At 55.4% G+C, this 25,287-nt stretch overlaps 1 protein-coding gene across 1 annotated transcript; it reads left to right on the forward strand.

Annotated features, from left to right (window-relative positions):
- The first annotated feature begins 1,841 nt into the window (after positions 1-1,841).
- SLC41A1 (solute carrier family 41 member 1) lies at positions 1,842-23,839 on the forward strand. The gene is made up of 11 exons (XM_035010203.1): positions 1,842-2,209; positions 3,919-4,966; positions 12,249-12,356; positions 13,479-13,550; positions 14,199-14,343; positions 14,470-14,616; positions 15,215-15,362; positions 16,399-16,478; positions 17,366-17,500; positions 17,815-17,963; positions 21,343-23,839. The coding sequence occupies exons 2-11, from the start codon at positions 4,592-4,594 to the stop codon at positions 21,526-21,528; spliced, it is 1,545 nt and encodes a 514-aa protein (XP_034866094.1). The 5' UTR covers positions 1,842-2,209; positions 3,919-4,591; the 3' UTR covers positions 21,529-23,839.
- Positions 23,840-25,287: the final 1,448 nt, after the last annotated feature.

The raw sequence follows: 25,287 nt of genomic DNA on the forward strand, positions 1-25,287 counted from the left end.
TAAAAAATGGAAAGTGGGGAGGGAATAGGGGGAGCTCAAGATTTTGCATAGGCAGCTGAGCTGTGGCACCGATTTAAAGCAGCAGAGAAGACTGTTGAACCAAACAGGATAGGAATTGTCTCCAGCCCCTGATTGAAAAGTCCCCAGATACATCAGCCTTAATTTCCCACCTAACCCTACACCCCCTATTCAAAAACGGATCCTTTTGGATAGAGCCCACTGTTTCCTAGTCTAGCAGCTACTGCTGTCTCCAGGCAAAGAGACCCAGGGTTTGAAGCCAAAATTGGGGTTCTTTTTTTTTTTAAAGATTTTATTTTTTTTATTTGAGAGAAAGAGAGCAGGAGCAAGGGGAGGGGCAGAGGGACAGGGAGAAGAAAACTCCCCACTGAGCAGGGAGCCTGCGAGGGGCTCTATCCCAGGACCCTGGGATCATGACCTGAGCTGAAGGCAGACTTTTAACCTACTGGGCCACCCAGGCGCCCCCAAAATTGGAGTTCTAATACACTGACATTTCCTCTAGAGATCCTGTGACACTGCAGACCCTTGATGCAAATGTCCTAGCAGCTAAACTGAAATAATCCTAAGTACTAGAGTGGGGGGGGGGGGTTGCTCATGTTTGTCACCCCGTCCAAAGGAATTACCTGCTTAGGTTGCTGTGTGTGTGTTCGTGTGTGTCCGAGAGAGGAAAGGGCAGCCAACAGTACTGTGTTCTCCTCTCTCCAGGCCCATCTCTGCTCCAAAACCCATCCAGGCGTCTGGAGTCACCTAGAATGCCCCCTGAGCCACTTTTCCCGTGGAAAAGGGCAGGAAGGAACCACTGGTCACAGGTTCCACTGACAAGAGGGGAAAACCTGGGGGGTGGCAGTTCCCTTCTGGGGTAGGTCACACCCCCTGCACAAAAACATCCCAAAGAGAGCTGGTACTGAGCTTGCGTTGGAGAGGTGGAGATACCCCAGGGAGGAAGTGGCGAAAGGCGAGATGGGAACACCCCTCTTTGATCCCACAAGGTGCGTCAGGGAAAGTTGGATTTCGTTTAGCCCGGGATGGAGACTTCTCTCCCCTATGCTGCCACCAAGATCAGTGGGTCAGAGGAAGCCAGGCTCCCTCCCACCCCCCGCCCCTCCCTCAGGTGGTGCCCGTGGGACCCCAGGCGCGAGTCTGACCTCTTTTCCCTCCCGCCCGCCCATCCCCACCCCTTCCAAAACTGGGACGTTATTAAGGCCGGTTCCGTCAGGGCTGAGCCATTTGCTTAGAGGAACGCGGGATCCGGAGGCAGCGCGAGGTGCCGAGCCAACCAGAGAGGGGCTGTGTCCAAGAACGAGGTGGGGACGGTTCTCTCCGGGTGCCGAGCGCGGGAAGGAGCACGGGGATGGCTGCTTGAGCCCGCGGGGTCAGAGGTGGGGGGCTCCGCACCGACGCTTCCCGGTCTTCCCGAAGGCCACAGGCTGGAGGAAACACTCAAGATGCGCGAGGAAACGCGCACAGGCGCACACGCCTTGGAAGGGCGAGGGGGGCTCCCGGCGCGGCGGGGCGGCCCCGGAGGAGGTGGCCCTGCGCCGCGAGCGCCGGGCAGCGGGAACCTCGGGTCGCCGGCCGCCGGGCGAGGGAACCCGCGAGCTCGCAGCACCGGCCGCCGGCCCGCAGCTCCCGTCACTCCTCGCACTGCGTTTCGCCGGCGCCCCGCCTCCCGGGCGCAAAGCGAAGGAAAGGGGCCGGGCCGAGGCTGAGCCCGCCCCCCGCCCGGCCCCCGATTGGCCGCTGCCGTTGTCCATCCCGAACCTATTTTTGATGGGGGGGGGGGGGTGCCACCCAGTCTGCCCCAGATCACGTTTGCCACTAGCAGCCAACCAGTCGGGCCCAAGTCCGCGGGCAAGAAGCGATTGGGGGCGAGTGAGTTCAGCCCCGCGTTCCCCCCGTCCGGGTCCCCCCCGCCCGGGCCCGAGGCGGTATATCCTGCCCTCCCCGGTCACCTACCCCTCGTGGAAGCGGAGCGGCGGCCTCGCTGTAACGCAGAGGCGAAATGTAGCGAGCCGGGTGTCGCGGCTGGACGCTCGCCTTGGCCGGGGGTGCGGGGGAGGGGGGCACGCCGGGGGCCGAGGAGGACTGCCGAGGAGGAGTGATGAGAAGAGGGGGAACCCTGCACCCCCCGAAACCACGGGTCCCTGCTGCCACTCGCCAGGCGCCCCCCTTCCTCCCAAGCGAGAGGCAGGTCAGTCCTGGTGGGTCTGGGGCGGTGGGTGGCGGAGGGCGGGAGCCCTGGCGCGCAGCGCATTTGCTGAGTCTGAATGCGGGAGAGGCGGGGGAGGCCACCCAGTTTCTTCTCCCCCTCCCTGGGTTTGCAGATACTAAAACGGGTCTTTTTTGTTCCCTCCTCAGGGTATCCTGGTTCACTTTTGCTTCTTTCATCCGAGGGCCTTAGGCCCGTCCGAAGTCTCTTTAGTGGAAGGAGTGGGGTGAGGGACTGGCTTCTCTTCCTGGGAGCCCCCCTTCAGTTTAGGTAGCCTGCCAGGAAGACAGGAGGAGGAGGGAGGGTCAAGTTCTAGCACACACTGCTGGCATAGGGACAGTGGACTCTCTCCTGCCCTGAGGGCAATTTCTGGATCTCTAGTGAGGGTCTTTGAGAGAACCACAGGACTGTGTTTAAGGAGATTGGAAAAGGGAATCTGGATGTGTGACTTGAGCCCATAGAAAGAGAAAACAGTTCCCATGGGTCAGTTACTGGAGTTTGAATCACCTTTTCCCAAACTGGAGTTGACTAATTGTGTGTGTCTGGAATACTTAAGTCCTTGGTCATCTTACCTAGGGAAATTCTCCTTAAATTTATTTTTCCTTGTAAGAACTGTTTTGGTGAAATGGGATAGAGTGGGGTCAGGGCCTGGGGATTCCTTAAACAAGAAAAGCGGGGCTGTTGCTGCTAGAAGCTTGCATTTGGGAGCAAGTGCATTTTGGCTTATGCTGCTTTGTATTTTGTTTTGCTTTGCTTTACTTTTTTTTTTTTTTAGTTGCTGCTTTTGTTTTTTGTTTTTGCTTTTTAGAATTCCACTATATCCAACTCTCAGTAACCCTGGGGAACAGGGTGAACCTAGGGAGCTGCAATGTTCGCATAATAACCAATAGTTTTACCCTCTTCCCCTTCAAACTGAGATAACTCTCTTGTCCTATCTGAAAAACCCACAGGGCCAGGAGCAGGGGGAAAGAAGTAGAGACAGAAGCCTGGATCCCAGTCAGCGTCTGAGCTTTTTGTAACACTGCTCACTCTCAAGGGCAGGAGTGGGTAGGCCTCTGGCTCTTGGCCTTGGTCTGGCAGCCTTGCCCCCTGGCCCAGGGAGTCCTTCTAGTTTTGTTTCGTTTTGTTTTGTTTCCCCTCTTCGGGGCTAGGGCGTTTGTGGGTCTGGAGACTTGCATTTAATGATCAGATTCTCCCTGTTTATTTGTCTTGCCAAGCTGTCTTGTGACTATAAACAATCACTTTCTGCAGCGGAGGTCTGTGCTTTGTGGCAGGGAGCTTGTGACTGAATTTGTAACTGACCCCACTGGGAGACCACACTTAAATAACCCTGGGTTTTTAATGAGCATTCAAGAAGGGATCTCCCCCAGGACATCCCTGTCCATCCCTGGTCACTGAGAAGACGATGTCAAGGTCTCCTGCGCCACACAGCCCCAATCCCCAGGCTGGCCCCAGCTCACGGCTGTTGACTACCGCGGTGATCCCTGTGGGGGGGTGGGCTGCCGGGTGGGAGGACGGCAGGGGTCGCGCCTGCTGGGCCTCCGGAGGTCACAGGGCAGGAATGGGTAGTGAAAAGAAGGAGGAAACGAGCAAACCCTTTATGCCTGCCTTGTGGGAAAGTTGTCCCGGTATGAGCTGTCCTTGGCCATGTCATAACATTCTCCTTTTTGTCTTCTTCCTTCCCACATCAGGTGTTCCGCACAGATTCTCGTGACTTGAAGGACCAGGGATTTGGGGCGGGACAAGGTCTTCCCAGGAAGGAAGGAAATCTCTGGAGGAAAGGGGAAGGACAGCAGACAGTGCGCCGGGACAAGCGGAGCCGGAGGAGCTGTGGGAAGCTGAAGGAGCCCAGCCAGGGGCGCGGGCCCAAGCGGCAGCCCTAGGCCGAGGCTGCCTTCTGCAGGATTTGAACTCAAGCTACTTTTCATGAAAGAAGGGCCACCTCAGAGGGCGCCCCGGACTCGGCTGGGCTCTTCTACTCTGGATGCCCCCTGCTCTGAGGACCCTGCTGCTCAGAACCAAAGAAGATTAAGAGGCCAGATACACTTCCCCCCGGCCCCGCGCTGGCCGGCCGGAGTCAGGCCTCTGCTCGCCTAGTGGCTGGCTGCGGAGTCTGGTGGGGAGTCTCTAGCTTCCCTCCAGCTCGCGGCTTCAGTGCTTGATGGGGCTGCCTGTCGGGGGACCAGCGTTTGCTGCGCCTGGTAGGGCCGGAGAGCCGGGGGAAGAGGTCCCGCGGTGCCCAAGCCTGGGTTCACCCCAAGACTAAGTGCTTTCCCGACTTAGAGAGGGAGAGAGAGAAAGCAAGAAGAAAAAAAGAGAGGGAGAGAGAAAGGAAAGTTCCCCTTCCCCTCCTCCCTTCCCGTCATGTCCTCTAAGCCAGAGCCGAAGGACGCCCACCAGCTCAACGGGACTGGCCCTACTCCCTCGCCCTGCTCTTCAGATGGCCCCGGGCGAGAGCCCTTGGCCGGGACCTCAGAGTTCCTGGGGCCTGATGGGGCCGGGGTGGAGGTGGTGGTGATTGAGTCCCGGGCCAATGCCAAGGGGGTCCGGGAGGAGGACGCCCTGCTGGAGAACGGGAGTCAGAGCAATGAAAGTGATGACGTCAGCACGGACCAGGGGCCCGCACCGCCCTCCCCGCTCAAGGAGACCTCCTTTTCCATCGGGCTGCAAGTGCTGTTCCCCTTCCTCCTGGCAGGCTTTGGGACTGTGGCTGCTGGCATGGTGCTGGACATCGTGCAGGTAGGACCTGGGGAGGGCCGCTCTTGACCATGAGCCCGGGGCTACCTTTTCCTCCCGCGAAACCAACTCTTGGAGCTTTCTCTCCACCTCCCTGTGAGAAGCAGCTGCCGCTTCCTAGAACCGTTTCCCTTTGGATCACGTCCTCGACTTCTTCTGGGTCTAGTTACTTTCCATGGAAGCCTCGAGGAAGCCCAGTAGCCCTGAGGAGGTGGTCAGGGCAGCATTGCTTAACAGAAGCAGAATCTGTTCCAGAGCTCAGGCATGGAGGAGGAGAGATGGAACGAGGTATTTGCCTGCCATCCCTCCTGGGCGTTCCTCTTGAGTCCAGCTCTGTAGGGGAGACACTTAGATGGGACTCCTCTTTATGCTTTCTTTTCCCTTCACTTGGGGTTTGAAGGATACCCACAATAGAAAGCTCAGTTTCAGGTCTCCCCTCCATCCCCCTGCTGGGCAGGAATTTGTTTGGCTGCCAAGAGGGTCTCAAATTAAGTGGGAAGGTTCTTAAAGGCATTCTCTGTTGCTTATCTGCCTGGAAGCTTGGCACGATCTCCTTGGGGAACGGAGGTGGGTACATGCTATCTGATGCATGATTTGGGCAGGAAGTGGGGTGGGGCGTTGGCATGGCAAGACCTGGAAGTGCAAACTATGGGGTGTAAATGGGGACAGAATGTAACCAGGCCTGGGCAGAACTCTCTCTCCTCTTTGCTTCTTACCTGTATTTCATGAACTTGCCCTGGGCAAAGGGGGCTGCTTGTGGAGCTACTGGGTAGCGTTAAGGTTGGGAATTGGCAGGACCTGGAAGCTGAGAGCCAGGGATGTGCTATGTAACGTACTGCACGTTAGGACTCACCCAGAACCTTCAGGTCCAAGAGGTCCCAGTCTTGTTTCCTGGGAAAAGGTTTTGAAGTGCAGGAAGACAAGCCCAGTGGAGTTACCCCGGAGGCGCTAGGTTTATCAAAGTTAATCGTTAGCAAGTATCAAATTCCTGCTGTGTGCTGAGCTCTGTCCTAGGTACTTGGAGAAATACAAAGACCAGAGGAGATCTGGCCTTGGCCCTGGGGACCTCCCAGTCTGTCCCTAACCATGAAATCTCCCAGGAGGACATGGAACTCAGCATCCCCTCCCCGGTGCCAGGCCAGCCCTACAAAGGATACAAGCAGTGATGCAGAGAGGCCTGCTGGTGGGTGGAGGTTACTAGGCCAGTGTCCCAGGGAACTGAGGGTGGTCGGTTCTAGGTGGTTCCATCAACAGTGTCCACCTGGACCACTTTGACTTGAGCCCTTAGGAGAAGCTTGTTGCTAATGAGGATGGTGTTTATGTTATGCCAAAGCGCCTCGTACTGCCTTCCCTCTCCCCTACCCTACTGTCTTCAGGGTTGTTCCTCATGGAGGTTGGGAAGCCAGCCTGGAGCTGGGAAGGAGGCTTTGGACTCCTCCCCCTAGTGGCTGCTTCACCTCCTAGGGCCGTGAGGGGGCCTAGTGGCAGGAGGAGAAATAAGACTCTTCCATCTCTTCGCTGTGGCCTTGATTCTCATTCTTAAGAGTTTTTGGGTTCTGGTTTGGTACTTACAAAGAGGTATAGAGCCACGTTCCAGTTGTTTTATTTTCTGGATACTAATAACAGTAATAGGGAGCACTTGTTGGGCCCTTCTGGAGGTGGGCCCATGAGGTGGAAACCATAATCCTCTCCATTTTGTCTATAGGGAACCTTCGGCTTAGAGGGATTAGGTAACTTGTCCCTGGTCATCTTGACTCAGAGTCCGTGCCGTTAACCTCTATGGCCTACACCATGTCCATGGTTCACCAGTTGGTTAAAGACTTAGGCAGGAGTCTGCTCTCTGTGACTTCCCTTGAAGAACAGGGTGGATCAGAATCTGGAACAATTGGAGTTATATTCTAAAGTGGACAAGAACAAAGGTCCTTAGCAGTCCCCCACCCCCACCCCTTTCCCACATACTCAGAGAATTCCAGAGCTGGAAGAGGCTTCTGACATCTTGCCCCACCCCCACCCTGCACCCATGAGCCTGAGACATTGGTAGGGACCTTTGGAGCCTGCCCAACATGCCCACAGAGGACCAGCAATTGCCCTGAGTGTGGCACTTAGGCTCACCCCAGAGCTAGGGTCCATTGGATGTGGATGACAATGGTTGGTTTGTCCTTGTCCCCCTCCCCCAACCTTCCTGCCACAGCTGGGTTGAAGCAGGCCCTGCAGATGGCTACAGAGATATCAGGGTAGGAGGAGGGTGCAGAAAGACCAGGACATGGGACTACAGGGAGATTCTGATTCCACATCCAGGGAAGCAAAGGCCGGGGGGCCGGGGGAGGGGTGGCTGACAATCTCAGATTCAGGAAGAGCAGGATGATTTCTAGGGCTTCACACTTGCATCCTCCCTTCATAAGCTGAGCTGGCCTTCAGTGGGACAGAATCTGGGAGTGCCTAAAAGACTGGGGCCATCTGGAGGAGATGGCTATAGAGTGGCCCCAGCATCTCAGAGCAAATGAACAGAAGTTCGAGTTGGTGCGGATGTCTCCTTGGTCCAGGGCCCCCCCCCCCAACCCATCTTTCCATACTACTGCAGAGGACTCAGTCTCTTTCTGGAAGGTCATTTCTGTTGCCTCTTATCTGCCCTCTCGCCCAGTCAACGTGCACAGCCAGCCTCGGCAGTGAGATAAGGGGCTGGTGTACTGGCCAAAAGTAGAAAAAGGATAAAGGGACAGCCATCTACTCCAAAGTCCCACCATGGCTGCAAGTTCCCATGATATTTAGGAAGGAAAGCAGGATTGGGCCCCATGTTGGGACTGGAGGGGGTTGAATATGGTTGGATACGAATCTACCACAGGTGCTCTGGGCCCCCGCCCCCCAAGTCTGGTCCTAGGCCGTTGCATCCTGGCTGGGAGTGCCCGCCTGCCCCCGAAGTCACTCGCCTTTGCTGTCAGCCTTTTGAGGGATAGGGGAGATAGGAGGTGGTGGACCAACCTTTCCTGGAATTGCCAACTGTGTTAAGACAGGTATTATTTTAACTCACTACTCACTTGCTGAGGATCCCAAGGAAAGGAGACAACCCCCTCGCCCAAATACCTCCTCCTCCAGCTTCTCCTCCCTGCTGTGTATATGGAAGAGTCTACCAAGATGAAAGTGGAGGGGAGGGGAAAGAGGCATCCTCCCTGGCTGGCCTGCTCCCAGGGCTGCCAGCCCTCCTGGGCGGGACTCTCGGATCCCGTCCTCCTTGACCACTTCCTTTCTCACACTTTGTACAGCCCTGAATACCCAGGCGCTGCCCTGAGGCCCTCCTCCTTGGACACCTGGGATGCCTGCAGAGGGGGAAAGCCTCAGACAGGTGATTGGACTCAGTCCTCACCCCGAAAGCTCAACTCCAGCCCAGCCTCTGGGGTCCTCCCACAGCCTGGGGCTCAGAGCTTACCTCTAGGGATTTTCATCTTCTTAATGTCTTGATTCCAACTTTTCCTGGCTGTGACTTTCCTCCCTGCTTCTACCGTCTGGGGGCGGGGAGGGGTGGGGGAGGAGAGCTCAGGGCAGAATACTCGAAAGCAGGCAGGAGTCAGTATATGAGGCTGGAGGAGGTAAGGGGTGGAAGAGGCAAGAGGGAAGGACGGGGGAGAGGTACCGGCTAGGCCGCTGAGGTACGAGATTTAGGGTGACCGCTTTGAATCAGGATGATTTTGGGGTGTGGGGGGAACAGTCTCATTTCTCACCTCCCGGGATAACAGAGCCCAATGAGCCCCCAACCGCAGCCCGTGTCAAGGACGGAGAAAGACAGGGGAGAGGAGCTGCATTTCTAAAAAGCAGTGCTGTCTGTGGACGCCCTCCCCCTGCCAAGTGGGGCAGTGCTTCCCTTTTTTATCCCCAGCAGAGCAGGAAGGCGTGGGTGCAGGCTTGGCTGACAGGTCTGACTTCCGGGGCAGGCAGGCACTCCCAGCCAGGATGAATAGGATGGGCCTGAATTAGGCCAAAGGAAGAAAGAGACACCGCCTGAGCTGCCTCTTTGAGAAGGTTCTGTGGGTGAAGAAAGTATGTGTGTAGGAATTGGCTACTCTGACCCACGTGCCGGCTCAGGGCGTTGCTGGGATTGCTGGTCAGGTGGTGTGAGATCCCAGGCTGAATTCTGTGTGGGCTGGGAAGACTTCTGCACAGGGGCTGGTACTGTGGCGGCTTGCTCCCCTTGCCTGTCTCTCAGCTCATCACCTCTGAAACCCTATACCTTCTTGGTCCTACTAACATGTGTGCTGGGAGGCAGAGGGCCCTGGGAGTGCTGAGAGGGGCTTAGCTGCGCTTCCTACATTCTTTTTCTTAAATAATCACAAAGATAAACAATGTTCCTTACAAACAATTTAGACAGTATTCCATGCATACACTTAACGTATCTCTTTCCAGGCTCCTTGACTCCGGGAGCCCATATACATTACCCACGCCGAGCCAAGGGAGGGGCAGATGGTCTGCAGTGAGGAGGGGATATGAGGCTGTGCTCTGAGAGAAGCTTTGAAAGCCCCCAGTCAGCCACCCTCATGAGGGGAGGGGAGTTGAGGGGAAGTCTTCCCCTCCTTGGAGCTGGTTTAGGGGAGAAAGGATGAGGCACAGCCCCGTGTGGCCGGGCCTGCAGGGAACTGGAGCCCCAGTGGTAGGCACCAGCCTTGTCCGAGAGTAACAGTGCCCGAGTTCCTCCAGGCTGGATGGGGCTCGCTGGGGCTGCCTTCTCTCAGGACACCTCGGGAGTGACAAGGGGTTCGCATCCTTCCAGCGTTTGCGAGGGCCTGCCTCTTCCTGCGGGTACCTCCAAGCTCCGCAACTTGCTGGGAAAGAGGGAGCAGGGCAGGGGGGACTCTTTGCCATCCTTAGTCTTAGAGAGGGGCTCCCCTAAAGAGAGTCCTAAGCCCTCCGCCTGTGAGGGGCCAGACCAGGAGCTCAGGTAAGCGTGTGCTCTAGGCCTAAGGAGAGGCGCCCTTCCCCCAGAGTCCTGGATGGACTTCTCCCCACCACACACGCACACAAACAAAATGCATTTCTCTTTTTCTGACAGGAAAAGAGAAATCCTTACCTAATAGGCCCTCCTGGTGTCCAGCCTCCCCAGGTCTCTGGCCCTAGCCCTGGCCCCCTCTGATACTCTTTGCTCATCTTGTATTACTATTATTATTATTATTATGTTAAAAAAACACATAACAAAATGTATCACCTTACCCATTTTTAAATGTACAGTTTGGTAGTTGTTATATTACATTGTTGTGCAACACCTCTAAAACTTTTCATCTTGCAAAACTGAAACTCTAAGCACTAAATCCCCTTCCAGCCCCTGGCAACCGACCATTCTACTTTTTATTTCTATGAATTTGACGACTTTAGATACTTTATATAAGTGGAATCATACAGTATTTGTCTTCTCGTGACTGGCTTCTTTCACTTTAGTATAATGTCCTTAAGGTTTATCCATGTCGTAGCACAGGTCAGAACGTCCTTCCTTTTGAAGGATGAATACCATTCCATTGGACGTATACACCTTCCGTGTGTCCATTCATCCATCGGTGGACACCTCGGTTGCTTATACCTCTCGGCCATTGTGAGTAATGCTGCTAGGAACGTGGGTGAGCAAATATCTCTCCAAGGCTCTGCTTTTGCTTCTTTGGGATATATACCCAGCAGTGAGATTGCTGGCTCATATGGTAGTTCTATTTTTAGTTTTGGGGGGACCCTCCCTACTGTTTTCCATAGGCAATGGAGTGTTCTATGGCCCCACCAATAGTGTACAAGGGTTCGGGTGTCTCCACGCCCTTGCCGACACTTGTTGCTTTCTGGGGTATCTTCGTAGTAGCCATCTTGATGGGCATAAGGTGATAAATCTCATTGTGGGTTTGATATGCAGCCATCCTCCTTCTTAACTATGGAGTGTCAATGCTGGAACTGCCTTTAGAGACCCTCCGACGTGGCCCCTGAATTGTACATTTTACAGTCGGGAGCTTGAGGCCCCCGTAGTGTGTCTGAGGTCCCCAGGCTCATCCGGGGACCAGCTGGGGAGGACGCTGGGGAGGTAGCATGAGGCCCATCCCTGTGGTCTCTGTAGGAGACCCAAGGCTCTCAGTCCAGTGTCCTCACACCTACAGCGCTCTGCCTCCTGACCATGACCCCCTTGTCAACCTCCATATGCCCGCCTGGCCACCTGCCCCCTCCTCCCTCTCCAAACCATTCCTAAAACAAATAAAGAACAAATAAAGGAACCCATGTGGCAGAGAGACGCAAACCCAGGCTTTTTTGCCAGTCTTCGATTTCACTTGCAATTAAAGTAGCTTTCAAATAGCCAATCCTGGCTCCTTGGTTTTTCCCACTTAGCACGAACAAGCATAGTGCCCTCTGAAATTCATTTTCCTCATTCACAAAATGGGGATAAAGATAGCCCCCACCTGAGTGGACTGTTGATCGGTCGAAATGAGAAACTGTACAACGTAGAGTGCTTACATGCGGCCTAGCACGCAGTCGGCACTGAAGAGCTCTTGGCTGAAGGAGCTGGTGGGAGAGCCAAGCCCGATAGGCCCAGGACTAGAACCCATGTCTCCTGACCCCTAGTCCATTGCTCTTCCTGCAGGGGATATATCCTGCAGTGAGTATATATGCCCCTCGCCTCTCCTGAGAGCCTGGGGGAGGTATGTGGGGTGAGGGACTGCAGAGGAGACATGAAAAGCCTCTTGCAAACCAGCACGCAGAGGTTTGGGGGCCCTGGTGTTAATTCAGAGCCTATTGAGGAGGAGAGTTGCTGTGGCTGAGGCCCAAAGCCCTTGGACACAGAAACCAAACAAACTCTAATCTCCTCAGTCCCAGCCCCATGGAGCCCAGCTCTCAACAGCTGAGACAACACCACCCAAGGTTGAGGCCACGGAGAAACTGGACTGAAGGCAAAGAGGTTGGGGATTGCTATTTGAGGGGGGATCACAGAGGAGTTCTGGCGTGTAAGCCAGCCTGGGGTGACAGCCGTGTGGGCCCTCACCTCCTGTCCCTCACCTCCAGAAAGCAGGCAGGGGGAGTGAAGCCAGGCTGGGGTCTCCTGCCTGGATGAGCCCCTCCATGTCTCCCCATTTCTGGGTGGCAGGAAGGGGGGGCTGTGTTGTTGGAGCACCATGGTCTTAGTTTGGGTCCAGGGTTCTTGGAGAAAAGGCGGCTGGCGTGCTCACGCCCTGCTGATTCCACTTCCTCCTCAAGCCTCTGATCCCAGACTCTCTGTTCAACCTGATGCCAGCCGTTTGGGGCACTGAAATTCCTGGGTTCTGTTTTCACCTTGTAGCACTGGGAAGTCTTCCAGAAGGTGACAGAAGTCTTCATCCTGGTGCCTGCGCTGCTGGGGCTTAAGGGGAACCTGGAAATGACCCTGGCATCGAGGCTGTCCACTGCAGTGAGTGTCCTGGCGGGGAAGCATGGGACACACAGAAGACTTGGGGCAACACAGAACCAGACTGAGAGATCACTGCAGGCCTTTCCCAAGCGCCCAGGCCTGGAGTGTGGGGCTGGGGTGGGAAGGTGTAGGGAGATTCCAGCCTGGGTGTCCTGCTCCTGGGCAGGGGCTCCCTGCCCAGAGTGGTTCCCAGGCTCGGTTTCTGGATGTCCCAGCCGTCCCTGGACTCTTGCCTCACCCCCTGCTCCGCAACCCACCTCGTGACTGTTTATGCAGCTTTGACAGGCAAGCATCATGCTGGTCCCTCCACCTGCACAGACGGGGGCCTCCTCTGATCTCCAGCCCTACTCTGCAGCTGGGCAGGAGCAGAGCCAGGCCTTCCCAGCCCCCCGTCCACCCCCTTCCCTTTCCCTCATGGCAGCTTACTCTTCATTAAGGGAATAGACAGCAAGGGGGCTGCTTATCACTCTCCCTGCCCACAGCCCCGTAGATCGGCCATGATGGCCCAGAGACTGAACCGGATACAGGGCCATGGGGTGGGAGGTGGGAAGCAATAAAACTCGGGAGGCCAGGGGAGCCGGGTGGCAGGGATGGCCCCTGTGGCTACAAGTCTAGAGAAGGCCACAGAGAGAGTGGCAGCCTGTCCAGCCTGCTCACCCTGCCTGACTTCCGGCCTACTCCCGTGCCACCTCATTCTTCCCAAACCCTTTGGCAGCCTCAGTCCCACACCAGCAGCTGACCTTTCCTGCCCTAGAATGGGAAGCTGGCTTCAGAGCCAGCGATCGGGTCCCTCTGACCCATGTGGAAATGGGCTTCCCAGATGAGCAGCCCACGGGACGGAATCTGCCTCTGCTCAGCAGTTGTCCTGAGAAGAGGAGAAGAGAGGGGGCTGGCTTGGGAGCCCCCTTTCCGCCCCCGCCCAGCTGCAGGAGCTCAGGCTCTTTAGCTCCTTCCTTCTTCCGGCCCCCTTGATGCGGCTTCACTTTCCCTGGGGGTTATGTCCCGGTCCCAGCGTCTTAGACCCCATTCACTGCCTCCTGATCCAGGCAGGGTCCTAACAGATGGGGCCGCAGGCCTTTCCCAGCCTGGAGCTCCAGCGCCCCCCTCCCCTCCCTCTCCCAGGCCAACATTGGGCACATGGACACACCCAAGGAGCTCTGGCGGATGATCACTGGGAACATGGCCCTCATCCAGGTAAGAAAGCAGAGACCAGAGAGGGTGGGCTAAGCTTCCCCCTTAGTCAGGAATCTGAAAGACTGAGTTCAGCCCCAGCCAGCTTGTGAGCGAGGCGCCAGCATCCTGCCGAGCTGGCCTGTCCCGAAGCAGCCCTAGGAGGTGACCAAGTTTCCCAGGCAAGCGGCCAAGACGGGGAGGGCCCCAGCAGGTCCCACGTCAGTTCTCGGCTTGCAGGGGTCCACTGGGCTCAAGTTCCCACGGATCGGACTCGGGAGGGCTGGCCTGTCCTCGGCCACTGTTGTCCCATCTCCGTGTGAGGCGACATGGGTTCAGACTGGGAGTCTTCCCCTCGAGTCCCAGGCCTTGTCTCCTGACTGAAGGCTCAGGCTCTGCTGATTCTCACCCCAGTCCCCAGAGGGGATGACTGGCTCCTTCGGCCAGTAACATGTCCTGGGCTCCTGCGGGGTACGCTGCCCAGGACCAGTGTCTGGTGTGAAACTAAATAAATAAAGACACCATTCCAGCCTGGGGGGACTGCACAGTCCAGCCCAGCCTGCCTCCTGGGGCTGCAGAGAGCCGGGAAGAGGGCCGGCCCAGTGCTCGGGCCAGCCCCGCTAGGAACCCCGCTGCCCCCGGGCTCTCTTGAGTTAAGCACCCCCGCCTCAGGTGCAGGCCACGGTCGTGGGCTTCCTGGCGTCCATCGCAGCCGTCGTCTTTGGCTGGATCCCTGACGGCCACTTCAGTATCCCGCACGCCTTCCTGCTCTGTGCTGGCAGCGTGGCCACGGCCTTCATTGCCTCCCTGGTGTTGGGTAAGGAAGGGAGGGCCAGGCGGGGGAGGGGAGGGCCGGCCTGGCACCTGCAGTCTCTCCTTTTGTTTGTTGATACATCCCTTTTATCTCTCCTCACCCCGCCCGGCCCCTCCCTTTCCTCCCCAGGTATGATCATGATTGGAGTCATCATTGGCTCTCGAAAGATTGGAATCAACCCAGACAACGTGGCCACGCCCATTGCCGCCAGCCTGGGTGACCTCATCACCTTGGCACTGCTCTCAGGCATCAGCTGGGGACTCTACCTGGAGCTGGGTGAGGCTGAGGCCACTGAGGGTGTGACCAGGGTGGACCCCCGGGTGGGATTTGGGAGAGACAGCAGTGGGTTTGCAAAGGTGTAAGGATTTCCCCTATGTTCTTAACCGTGTGGTTGGAGCGCAGTTTTGTACTAACTCCCCCTCTGCCCCCGAGCTTGGCTCAAAGTCACGCAAGGCAGCAGGGGCACAGGGGAAAGTATCTGAGAAATATATTCCTGCCTGGTCCTGTGGACTCCTACTTGCCTGGGAGGAGTAAAGGTGAAAGGCTGAAGGAGAGGAGCTGAAGCCTGGAATCTGCTTGCAGCATGGGGGGTGGGGAGACAGGGATTTCTGGGGCTCTAAGCAAGGAACGTTAGAAGCTGGTCTCTGCCCCTGATCAGCCCCAGGCCTGGGAAGCTCTCAGCTTGGTTTCCTCATCCACACAAAGGACAAGGCTGCCCGCCCCCCCTCTCCTGGGCTTGCCAGGAGGATTGATGATCCAGGCACCCGGTGTGGGGTTCCTGCTGATCTGCCAGCATGGTGGCCAGGGCCGGACCGGGGGAGGCCTGAGCCGGGCGCCGCAGTGCTCACCTCCCTGTCGTCTCTGCCTCCCTCAGATGACTGGCAATACATCTACCCCCTGGTGTGCGCCTTCTTCGTGGCCCTGCTGCCCGTCTGGGTGGTGCTGGCCCGTCGGAGCCCAGCCACAAGGGAGGTGTTGTACTCGGGCTGGGAGCCTGTCATCATTGCCATGGCCATCAGTAGGTAGGCTTGGGCCCTTGGGACACACCCTCACCCCCTTCTCACCCCGCCACAGCCTCCCTATTGAGCCCTGGAGACGGGAAATGTGGTACAGAGCCTAGAAACGCCTTCCAGGGTGCCTGGGTGGCTCAGTTGGTTAAGCCACTGCCTTCGGCTCAGGTCATGATCCTGGAGTCCCGGGATCGAGTCCCGCATCGGGCTCCCTGCTCGGCGGGGGGTCTGCTTCTCCCTCTGACCCTCCTCCCTCTCATTCTCTCTCTCTCAAATAAATAAATAAAATCTTAAAAAAAAAAAAAAAAAAAAAGAACCGCCTTCCAGAGTGTATCCGCTCCATGTCCTTCTGTCACATGTGACAGAACCATCTGACGTGGGTTTCCTTGAAAAGCAGAATGCACTGGCTTAGGGCACGAAAACGGCACAGCTGGATTCAGGGGCATCAGGGCTGCGATGTTCTGTATCTCTCGGCTCTGCTTTTCCGGGTAATGGCCTGTGGCTCCAGGTTCATACTAACTCCGGGGGGAAGAAGTTCACAGTTCCACAGAGTCCCGCCAGAGAATTTCACTGGCTCTCATCCATTCACATGGCTATCCCTGACTCACTGTGGCCTCAGGGAAGTGGTGCTCTGATTGGATAGGGCTGGGGCCTAGCCATCCTTGGAGCGATGTCACCTGACTGAGTTTGAGAGAGGTAGTTCCTGGCGAAGAGCCCAGTGCTGTTACCACAAGGGGAAATAAATACTGAGTGGGCAGAACAGCGGTCCTCGTGGGCTGCTCGCCCTGAGCTCCTCTAGCCAACGGGGAGGGGTGGGGGCAGGCACAGGAGGCAGGGGCCTAACCCCATGCCACCAGCTTGCTCTGGGGAGCGCTGTGCCAAGTCTCAATATTATAAGCAGCAACTGGTTCTGGCAAAGGAAGCAAGGACTAGGGGACAAGGGACCCCTAGGAGCCCCTTGCTCCCCAAGGCCAGATGGGCCTGTCATCCCCGGACTGGAATACAACCTGTCGGTGATCTTTGTGTCACTTTGTCTTTGTCTGTGTAGTGTGGGAGGCCTCATCTTGGACAAGACTGTCTCCGACCCCAACTTCGCAGGGATGGCTGTCTTCACACCTGTGATTAATGGTGAGGTCTTGGCATCAGCTGCCGGGGGAAAGGAGAGGGGCAGGAGAAAAGGACGTGGGGCCTTTGTATCAGTCAGGACTCCGGCAGCAAGAGCATCCGGCTCAGACAGTTCAGGACTTTATCAAAGGGGCTGCTCACAGAGCGGGGAGCCGGGGAGGGACCCAGAGATTAGCAACAACCAGAAGCCCTCGTCCTCCAGGGTCAAGAGGAGAAAATAACGTTAGAGGAGCCTAGAGAGAACACTCCTCTGCCCCCGACAGGGGTAAGCCACTGCCAAGAAGAGAGGGATAAGGAAAAAAAATACCTGAGCTCTCTCTCCTTCCACCCTCTCTGAGTGTGTCCTGCTGGATCCTGTTGAAACCTGATGAGGAGCAGCAGAGCATGGGTGATGCGGTCTGTAGGTCAGGCTCTCAGAGCTCAAGGCAAGGCTGCGAAGAGCAGGGAAGAGGTCGAGGTCGGGGGTGGGAGGGTAAACAACAACAAGCACGGTTCCTAGGAGAGGCACCGGAGTCCAGAGCTCAAACCCAACACTTGAACTTGGCTCCTAGAACGAGCACAGGAGCTTGGGTCTGCTCAGAGCTGTGGAGAGAGGCTGGGCAGGGCAAGGCCTTGTCGCCCTGGTTGTGTGGGACGGCAGGGGCACAGGCTGCCTACGTGTGCAGATCGGCCTGTGCCCCTTCCTGCACTCTCAGCCCCCCTAGGGGCACGTGGGATGGCCACATCTCCATAGACCGGAGGGTAGAAGCAACCTGGAAGACTTCCTGGGGGGGGCGGGTTGTCTTTGTCTTCCTTCTTGGAGTCTCACTCTTCTCCTGGGGACTGGTGAATGTGTCACGCCCTCCCTACGCCTCACTCTGCCCCGTCTCAGCACTTCTGTCGCTCTACAGGTGTTGGGGGCAATCTGGTGGCAGTGCAGGCCAGCCGCATTTCTACCCTCCTGCACATGAATGGGATGCCAGGGGAGAACTCTGAGCAAGCCCCTCGCCGCTGCCCCAGTCCTTGTACCACCTTCTTCAGTCCTGGTAATGACAGAGTCCCAGCCTCCTGGTCCGTTCCAGCCCCGGAGGGAGGGGGCCAACAATGAGGGACCTCCCCTTAGAAACAGCTGGACCCTGGCTGGGCCACACCAGCTCTCTGGAGAGCAGATCCCAGGCAGGAAGATTGTCCTTTCTGCGGACGCCATGGGGGCTGGGGACCTTGGGGTGGAGCGGTAGAGACCATCAGCCACCTGCTGTCCTGGGGTGGAGCGGGGCACCTCTGGCCTGAAAGGCCTTCTGGGGCCAGGGCTCCTCCTCCTCACTCCCCCCCCACCCCCCGTTCTCTCCCCTGGTCCCAGATGTGAATTCTCGCTCGGCCCGAGTCCTCTTCCTCCTTGTGGTTCCAGGACACCTGGTGTTCCTCTACACCATCAGCTGTATGCAGGGCGGGCACACCACGCTCACGTTCATCTTCATCCTCTTCTACATGACAGCCGCACTGCTCCAGGTACGGGCAGGCAGGAGTGCGGGGAGGGCCTGCCACACCCTCTGCCGCCTCTCATTCTGGGACCGGGTGGCCAAGAAACACGGGACAGGGGCTCTGGAGAACAGGCCATGGTTCCGGCAGAGTCACCAACATGCTCTGTGACTCTGGCCCAGTTGCTTTACTTCTCTGAGCCTCCGGGATACATTTGCCATTTGAGAGGAATGGCCCCAACGTGGTGGTTTGTAGGCAGGTGGTGGTTGTAGGGTGCTGGGCAGGTGGGCCTGGGGGGCACCCCCACTGGCCTGGCCACAGAGCTCCTCTCGGGTGTTTTGCATGCTGGGGCTTCCTTCGAAAATGTCATTTGAATGAAGGGTTTCACAACTTAAAAAAGTGTCAGAACCACCACACTAGGTCATCTGGAGGATCCTGTCCAGCCTTGCCGTTCCGTGATACAATCCACTCTCTCCCTTGTAGTGTTAGCCCATTTTTTTTTTATCTTCTAATTTTAAAAGAATTATACATTCACAAGAAGTTGCATAATTTATTTATTTATTTTTTTTTTAAGATTTTATTTATTTATTTGAGACAGAGAGAATGAGAGAGAGAGAGAGCACATGAGAGGGGGGAGGGTCAGAGGGAGAAGCAGGCTCCCCGCCGAGCAGGGAGCCCAATGCGGGACTCGATCCCGGGACTGCAGGATCATGACCTGAGCCGAAGGCAGTCGCTTAACCAACTGAGCCACCCAGGCGCCCAGAAGTTGCATAATTTATGTACAGAGGCCCCATGTACTCTTCAGCCGGTTTCCCCCACCAGTAACATCTCACTAACTCAGTACAATCACAAAACCAACCAGTCAGCGTCGGAACAATCCACAGGGCTTACTCCAGTTACACCAGTTTTACACACACCCATGTGCGTGTGCGTGTGCGTGTGTGTATGTAATTCTGTGCGGTTCTGTCCCGTGTCGATCCGTCCATCCAGCACCACAGTCAAGACACACAACTGTCCCCTCTTCCCACGTCCCCTAGGAGCCACACTCGCCCTGTCAGACATTGTCAGTTTCCATAGACTTGACCTTTGAGTGGTAATAACAGTCCATCGTTCAAAACTTCTTAAAGGTTCACAGTGAAAGCGCTTCTTCCCCGCCCTCTTTCTGCCACCCAGCCTCTTCCTCCCGGCCGTCCATGCAGTCCATGTCTTGTATATCCTTCAAGCCTCGTCTATATTTATTCAAGCAAACATATAATTTTTCTTGTTTTCCTTTTTTTTACACACATGTAGGATACTCTACACACTGTCCACGCCCTGTGTTTTCACAGCACAGTTTATCTTAGAGATCATTCCACATCTGTACATAAAGAGAAGAGCACCCTGACTTGTTATGGTTGCGTTCTTCTACCCTGTAGATGTACCTGATTTCATTTAACCAGTCCCCTCTGGGTGACCACTCGTCGTCCTCCAGCCTCTCACCCCAAACCTTAAAAAGGCTTTGTGTTGGGACGTCTGGGCGAGGGCTGGGCCGAGAACCAGCCACATGCTCTTGCCCTGCTGCGCACTCCCCTGCACAGAGGAGTTAAGCGCCCTCGGTGGGGAAAGCGGAGGCGGGGATGCTGAGGGCCTGCGGCTGGGGCTTAGCCCTGGGCTCCCCCTCTCACGTCTGCGGTCTTCTCTAGGCCTGCGGCAGGCCAGGGCAGGGCACTGAGTGCCCTGGAGAGGTTCTTCCCGATCGCTTTGCTCCCTCCGGCTCAGCCATGTGTCCCTGGGACGAGGCTGCAGTGAGGGGAGAGCTGCTGCCATGCTCTTCCTGGAGCATGGCCCAAAGTCCTCTGGGCCACACTCTTTATGTGGGACTCTTCTGCAGCTGCTGGAAAGGGCGCAAAGCGATGGGGGGCTGGCCCTCACGCAGGGCCGGGGGCAGGCCATGGGAGGAGCACCAGGCAGCTGTGTGCAAGGCAGGGGCAGCATGAAGGGTGCTGGAACCAGAGTCTCTGACGGCCTCGGGGAGAAGACAGGAGAACCACCAAGCTGGCCTAAAATTAGGTATCAGTTCTGGCTTCAGGATCCCCCAAGGTCTCATTTCCTGCATCTGAGCCTCTTCGGGCAGAATTTACATACCACAGTTTTTGCAAAGTACAGTCAAGAGTAAAACCTCCCTCCCAAATGACTGTGTTGAAGATTTACCGGTAGAAAGCATTTCATTCTCACACAGATGCGGTCATTTAGGGAGCCCAGATGTCAGGACTGGTGCTGAGCGTAGAGAAGATGCAGGCCTGCCCACTCTCCCCTGGTATTCCAGATCAAGTGCTTTGCCAACTTCAAAGTGTATGGGAGTCTTGCTAAAGTGCAGATTCAGATTTGGGAGATCAAGAGCAGGACTTGAAATTCTGCGTTTCCTTTTTTTTTTTTAACAATTTCATTCATTTATTTGAGAGACACAGAGAGAGAGAGGGTGAGCATGAGCTGGGGAGGAGCAGAGGAAGAGGAAGAAGCAGACTCCCCACCCAGCAGGGAGCCCAGCACGGGGCTCGATCTTGGGACTCCAGGATCATGACCTGAGCTGAAGGCAGAGGTCCAACCAACCGAGCCACCCAGGCGCCCCGAGATTCTGCATTTCTAACGCACTTCCAGCTGTTGTTGATGCCCCTGGTCCTGCACCCACTAGCAAAGGGCTAATCGAGATCATTCTTGATCTGTAGACATGGAAGGGAAGGAAGGGCACAGATAAAGCAGCAGATAATCCAAAATGTCTTTTGCATTGATATGCACTCTCTGCTTTCTATTCGGCTGACTTACTCGTAATTCTATTTTGCTAGGGCTCATGTTAAACTAGACTTGCATTGTTTGAGCCCACAACAGCAGAATGGAAAGGGTCAGGAGGAAGCTAGCTTGGGATAATCGACTGTTACTCAGACAACTGTGCCGGCAGCAGCCTCAAACACTGTCCTTATTCCGCTCTGCTCCGAGGAGAAATCCCTGTGTGAAAAGCAAGCTCCAGGCCCCAGCCCCCTGCCAGGCTCCTGGAGAGGCCCACATGGCAGGCACTGGAGTGACCCAAGAATAGGATGACCCAGAATTAGAGGCAAGAGGGCTGAATTGCTGCAATAAGTAGGACTTAGATTAGGTAGTCCCTCGCTTGGTCAATTTGGGAGCAGAATGTAATGCTGTTGGGGGAGATCCTGGGGAGTAGCAGCATCATGCTCCGCAAAGGGCTCATGGGACGCTGATGGTCCGCTCCAGGCGGTGACTGTGCAGTAGAGGAACATAAAGGGGTGGCTGGGGTGGCAAGATGAACCACCGCAGCGTATTCCCCAGGGATACAATGAATGTGCTCTATCCTGTGGCCTCTGGCTCCCCCTGGTGAGAGGGGAAGGCTATAGGCCGGGCCCTTCTGTCTCCCCAGGTGCTGATTCTCCTGTACATCGCAGACTGGATGGTGCACTGGATGTGGGGCCGGGGCCTGGACCCGGACAACTTCTCCATCCCGTACTTGACCGCTCTGGGGGACCTGCTTGGCACGGGGCTCCTAGCACTCAGCTTCCATGTCCTCTGGCTCATTGGGGACCGAGACACAGATGTCGGGGACTAGCCTGGTCACTCAACCTTTCCCCCTACCCCCTGCACTTTCTGTTCGAATTTTTTCTTTCGTTCTCCTTCCCCCACCCCACTCCACACCCCCACCTCTTTCTAGGACTTCACTTTCATACTGAATTCTCATTATTTTCAATGGGAATTTTTATACATTGAGCCAAGTTTGTATAGCAAGAATTCCAACAGGACAGATGAACTGAGATAAGCAGTACAAGTAGATTTTTTGAGACAATCACCAAGTGCAATTTCATGGTGGGTGCCTCCAGGTGGGATGGGGCAGGGGTTTCCATCTAGGATCTAGGGACGTTTGGTTTAGCTTTAGCAAACTCAGTCATGGCCCTAATGAGAAACCCTTTGTGAGTGGGCTCTGGTTTTTTTGGGTTTGTTTTTGTTTTCTCTTTTTTTTTTTCTTTTTGATTGAACAGAGAGATGAGTATCATTTCCCTCCCCCATCCCCCTAAAACACACACACTTTTTTCTAAAAATGGACCAACTTCAAAGCACTAGTAAGAAGATAGCTGCTTCTGTTCCCCTGTAACCCTAGCCCTATCCTCGGCCCTCTGTCCCAAAAAACAGTGAGGTGGACTAACCATTCAAATTGTATACACATCCCTTACCCAATTGCCTGATAAACACCACCAACCCCTCCCTTTGATCTTTTTCCCATTGATCGTCACATCTGGAAAGAAATGAGCAGGAGCCTGGTCTCTGTTGACCCATGTCCACCAATAGGTTTAACAAGATTTACATCCTCCTTGGGCCCAGAGGACCGATTGTTTATCTCTGTTCAATCTTCGTGTCTCATTGCCTCTCAACACCACCTTTCCCAGAGCTTGCCAGGTTGGGTTCCGAGATTAGGGACAGGGAGCGAGTACGTGGAGGATGGTTGGGAGGCAGAGGGCAACCAGGGGTGTTTCACTGCCACCAAGGACATTTTATGTGGTCACTTTAGTCTCCGTCACTTCCTGAGATCACTCCCGCTGCCGCGCTGTGGACGGCAGGTTTCCTCTGTCTTGGCTTCTGCCCTCATTCACCCATTCAACAAATAGACCGCCTCCCCGAGAGGGGCTCTTGCGCAGGCATGGTCTGAAGCTTCCCCTGAGCAGTTGTGACGGTGCCTACCGCGTGGTAGGTACCATGCCAGTGGCCAGGGAAACAGCTCTCCGCTCAGCTCATTCCCCAGATACAAAGGCCTTGCGCCCCTTCCGACCTGACGGAGAAAGTTGCCTGGCTAGAAGTGTCTGCGTCATCAGGCCAGGTTCTGCCTCGCAATCTCAGCTCTGTGCGGTGCCGACCCCAGCGAGAGCCCCCAGCCCCGTCGCTCCAGCAGCAGTTCATTTCCCTGAACTACGCTTCCTCACCTTTTCTTCCCTCCATCTCTCCCCACCAGCCACCCGAAAGAGGATCCAGACCTAGTAGGCTGGATGTCTCCGGCTGCCGTGCTCTTCTCTGCCCAGTGCAAGGTCCGGGGAACACTGGAGCCTCTGCATCCGTCCCGCGCCCCACCCCCCGCCCCCGTTGCTCTGACCAGATCAGAAATCTGTCCACACTCACATGTGTGCCAATCTGAGCGTTCGGATGCAGGTTTTTTCCTAGCCTCTCCACGCACGGCCTCCCCATCGACCCTCCTCTCTGTAGTGGAAAGGGCCCACCTCCAGGGGCAGGCTAGGCAGTGACCCTCGCTCCTCCCAGCCCCACGCCTCATCCTGAGACCTTGGCTGGGACCTCCAGACACTCCACCCACGCCACCTTCTGGAGTCTTCGAATTGGCAGGAATGGTAGAGGCTATGTAGTTGGGGCCGGGGCTAGCAGAGTTCATTAACACCAACCCAGGCTTGTTTCTGCTCTTCCCTCAGGCCCTCTTTCAGCTTGCCCTCCACCTCCCAACACATCTGCACACACACACTCTTCTTGTACAGGCACCGAAACCAGCGCCCCTGCCCCTGAGGCTGTGCCCCCCTGTGTTCTCCTGGAGACCTGGAGCCTCCTCCGTTGCTGAAAAAACAGGAAGGTGGGCGTGCCCCAAGCCCCGAGCGAGCATGTGAGCAGAGGGAGGACCACGGGGTGAGAGGGAAAGAAAATGAAGTGGACTTTCACGGAAGATTCATTTCTTTTCCCCTCTCCCCGATTGCACAGACTGCATGTACTTGTGGCCTGGCTGCAAGGAGCAACATTGGTTTACTCTTGTATCCTTAAAAAGTTACAGAACTGTGTCTTAAGAGAATTATTTATAGTTACTATAACTGAATTGACAAATGTCAACGTAACTGATAAATTATATTTGGTAAAATAAAGAGGACGTTTATTTAGGTGGTTGCTGGTTCCTGTGTGTCTCACCCAAAAGCAGCCTCGGTGGTTCTGCATCCCTCTGGAGTCCCACCTCCTCCTCACTCAGAAGTGGAAAGGGGCCAGAGCAAGACCAGAAAGGAAACAGCTCTTAAAAAGAGATGTGTGATAAAAAACAACAACAACAACACACATCAGTCATTTGTTGAGCAACAATGAGTGGTGCCCTGGGACATGGACCAGAAGCCAGTGTGGTGTCCTTGCCTTCCGCACATTGAGCCTGCCTCGGTCGGGGTACTGTGCTGAGAGGCGCAAGCATCTGTGGGGTAAGATTCCTTCCCTGCAGAGGCTTGCCATCTGGTTGGGTTAAAACTATAACAGCTCTGATTTGTCGAGTACTTATGGGGACATGCCTTCACTGTGCTCAGCCCTGTAAGCCCTTAGAAATTTACAATGACTTACAAAAGGTTTGGAGTCAGACGGGCCCCGGGGTTCAGATCCCAGATCTTCTGCTTGCCCTCGTGTGATGTTAGGGAATCCTGTACCCTCTCTGAGCCTGGCTTTCCTTACCTGCACTAATACCTCTTTCCTACAATTGCTAGGAGACTTCAGCGAGGGAATGCACATAAAGCACCAAGGTCTGTGCCTAGCACCCACTAAACCCCAAGATACTAATCCATATTTAAAGGGTGGGGGATCGGTCAATGACAAGGCAATGTCGATATGATGACCATAGGGGTACACGGAGGGTGGCTAGGGGAGCAGGCAGATGGAAAAGACACCTAACCCAGTCTTGAGGGTCAGGGAAGTCTGGGAAGAAGCCAAGGGGAATAGGAGTTAGCAGAGAGTGGAAAGAGAAAGGCATCTTGCAGAGGAAACAATATGCTAAGCAGGGAAAGGAGCCTGGAGCTTTGGGGAACCACAGGGAGTCCCATGTGGCTGGAGTTTGGAGGGCAGTGGGTGACAACAGGGCCTCATGAGACACACACAGACACACGTTTGTGACAAAGCCATGTTCCTGAGATGTCAGATACGGAAGAGCAGGGCCCCAGTGCCGCGCCCCCAGGTCTGTCTGACTCCAAAGCCCCTGCCGGGAACCCCTGCCCATGCAGGACAGGATGTGTGACGGCCTCGACCAGCATACGCTAAATGCTGAACATTACTCATCTCAGTCAGCAGCTTTTTTTTTTTTTTCCAGCTTTATGGAGATAATAATTGACAAACTTGTAAAATATTTAAAATAGAACTTGATGATTTGATATATGCATATGTTGTGAAAGGATCCCCTCCCCCCATTAAATTAATGAACACATCCATCACTTTACATATTTACCCTCTTTGGTGTTTTGGGTTTTTTTTTTTGGTGAGAACATTTAAGAAATCAGGGTTTTATAACAGGCCTGGGCTCTTGGACTAACTGTTCAAAGAAGCAATATGTTAGTAAGATTTATTAAGGGCTAACAGAAAGAGG

Source organism: Mirounga leonina, unplaced genomic scaffold (genome assembly GCF_011800145.1).
Source record: "Mirounga leonina isolate KUSES-001 unplaced genomic scaffold, KU_Mleo_1.0 Mir_154, whole genome shotgun sequence".
Lineage (NCBI taxonomy): Eukaryota > Metazoa > Chordata > Mammalia > Carnivora > Phocidae > Mirounga > Mirounga leonina.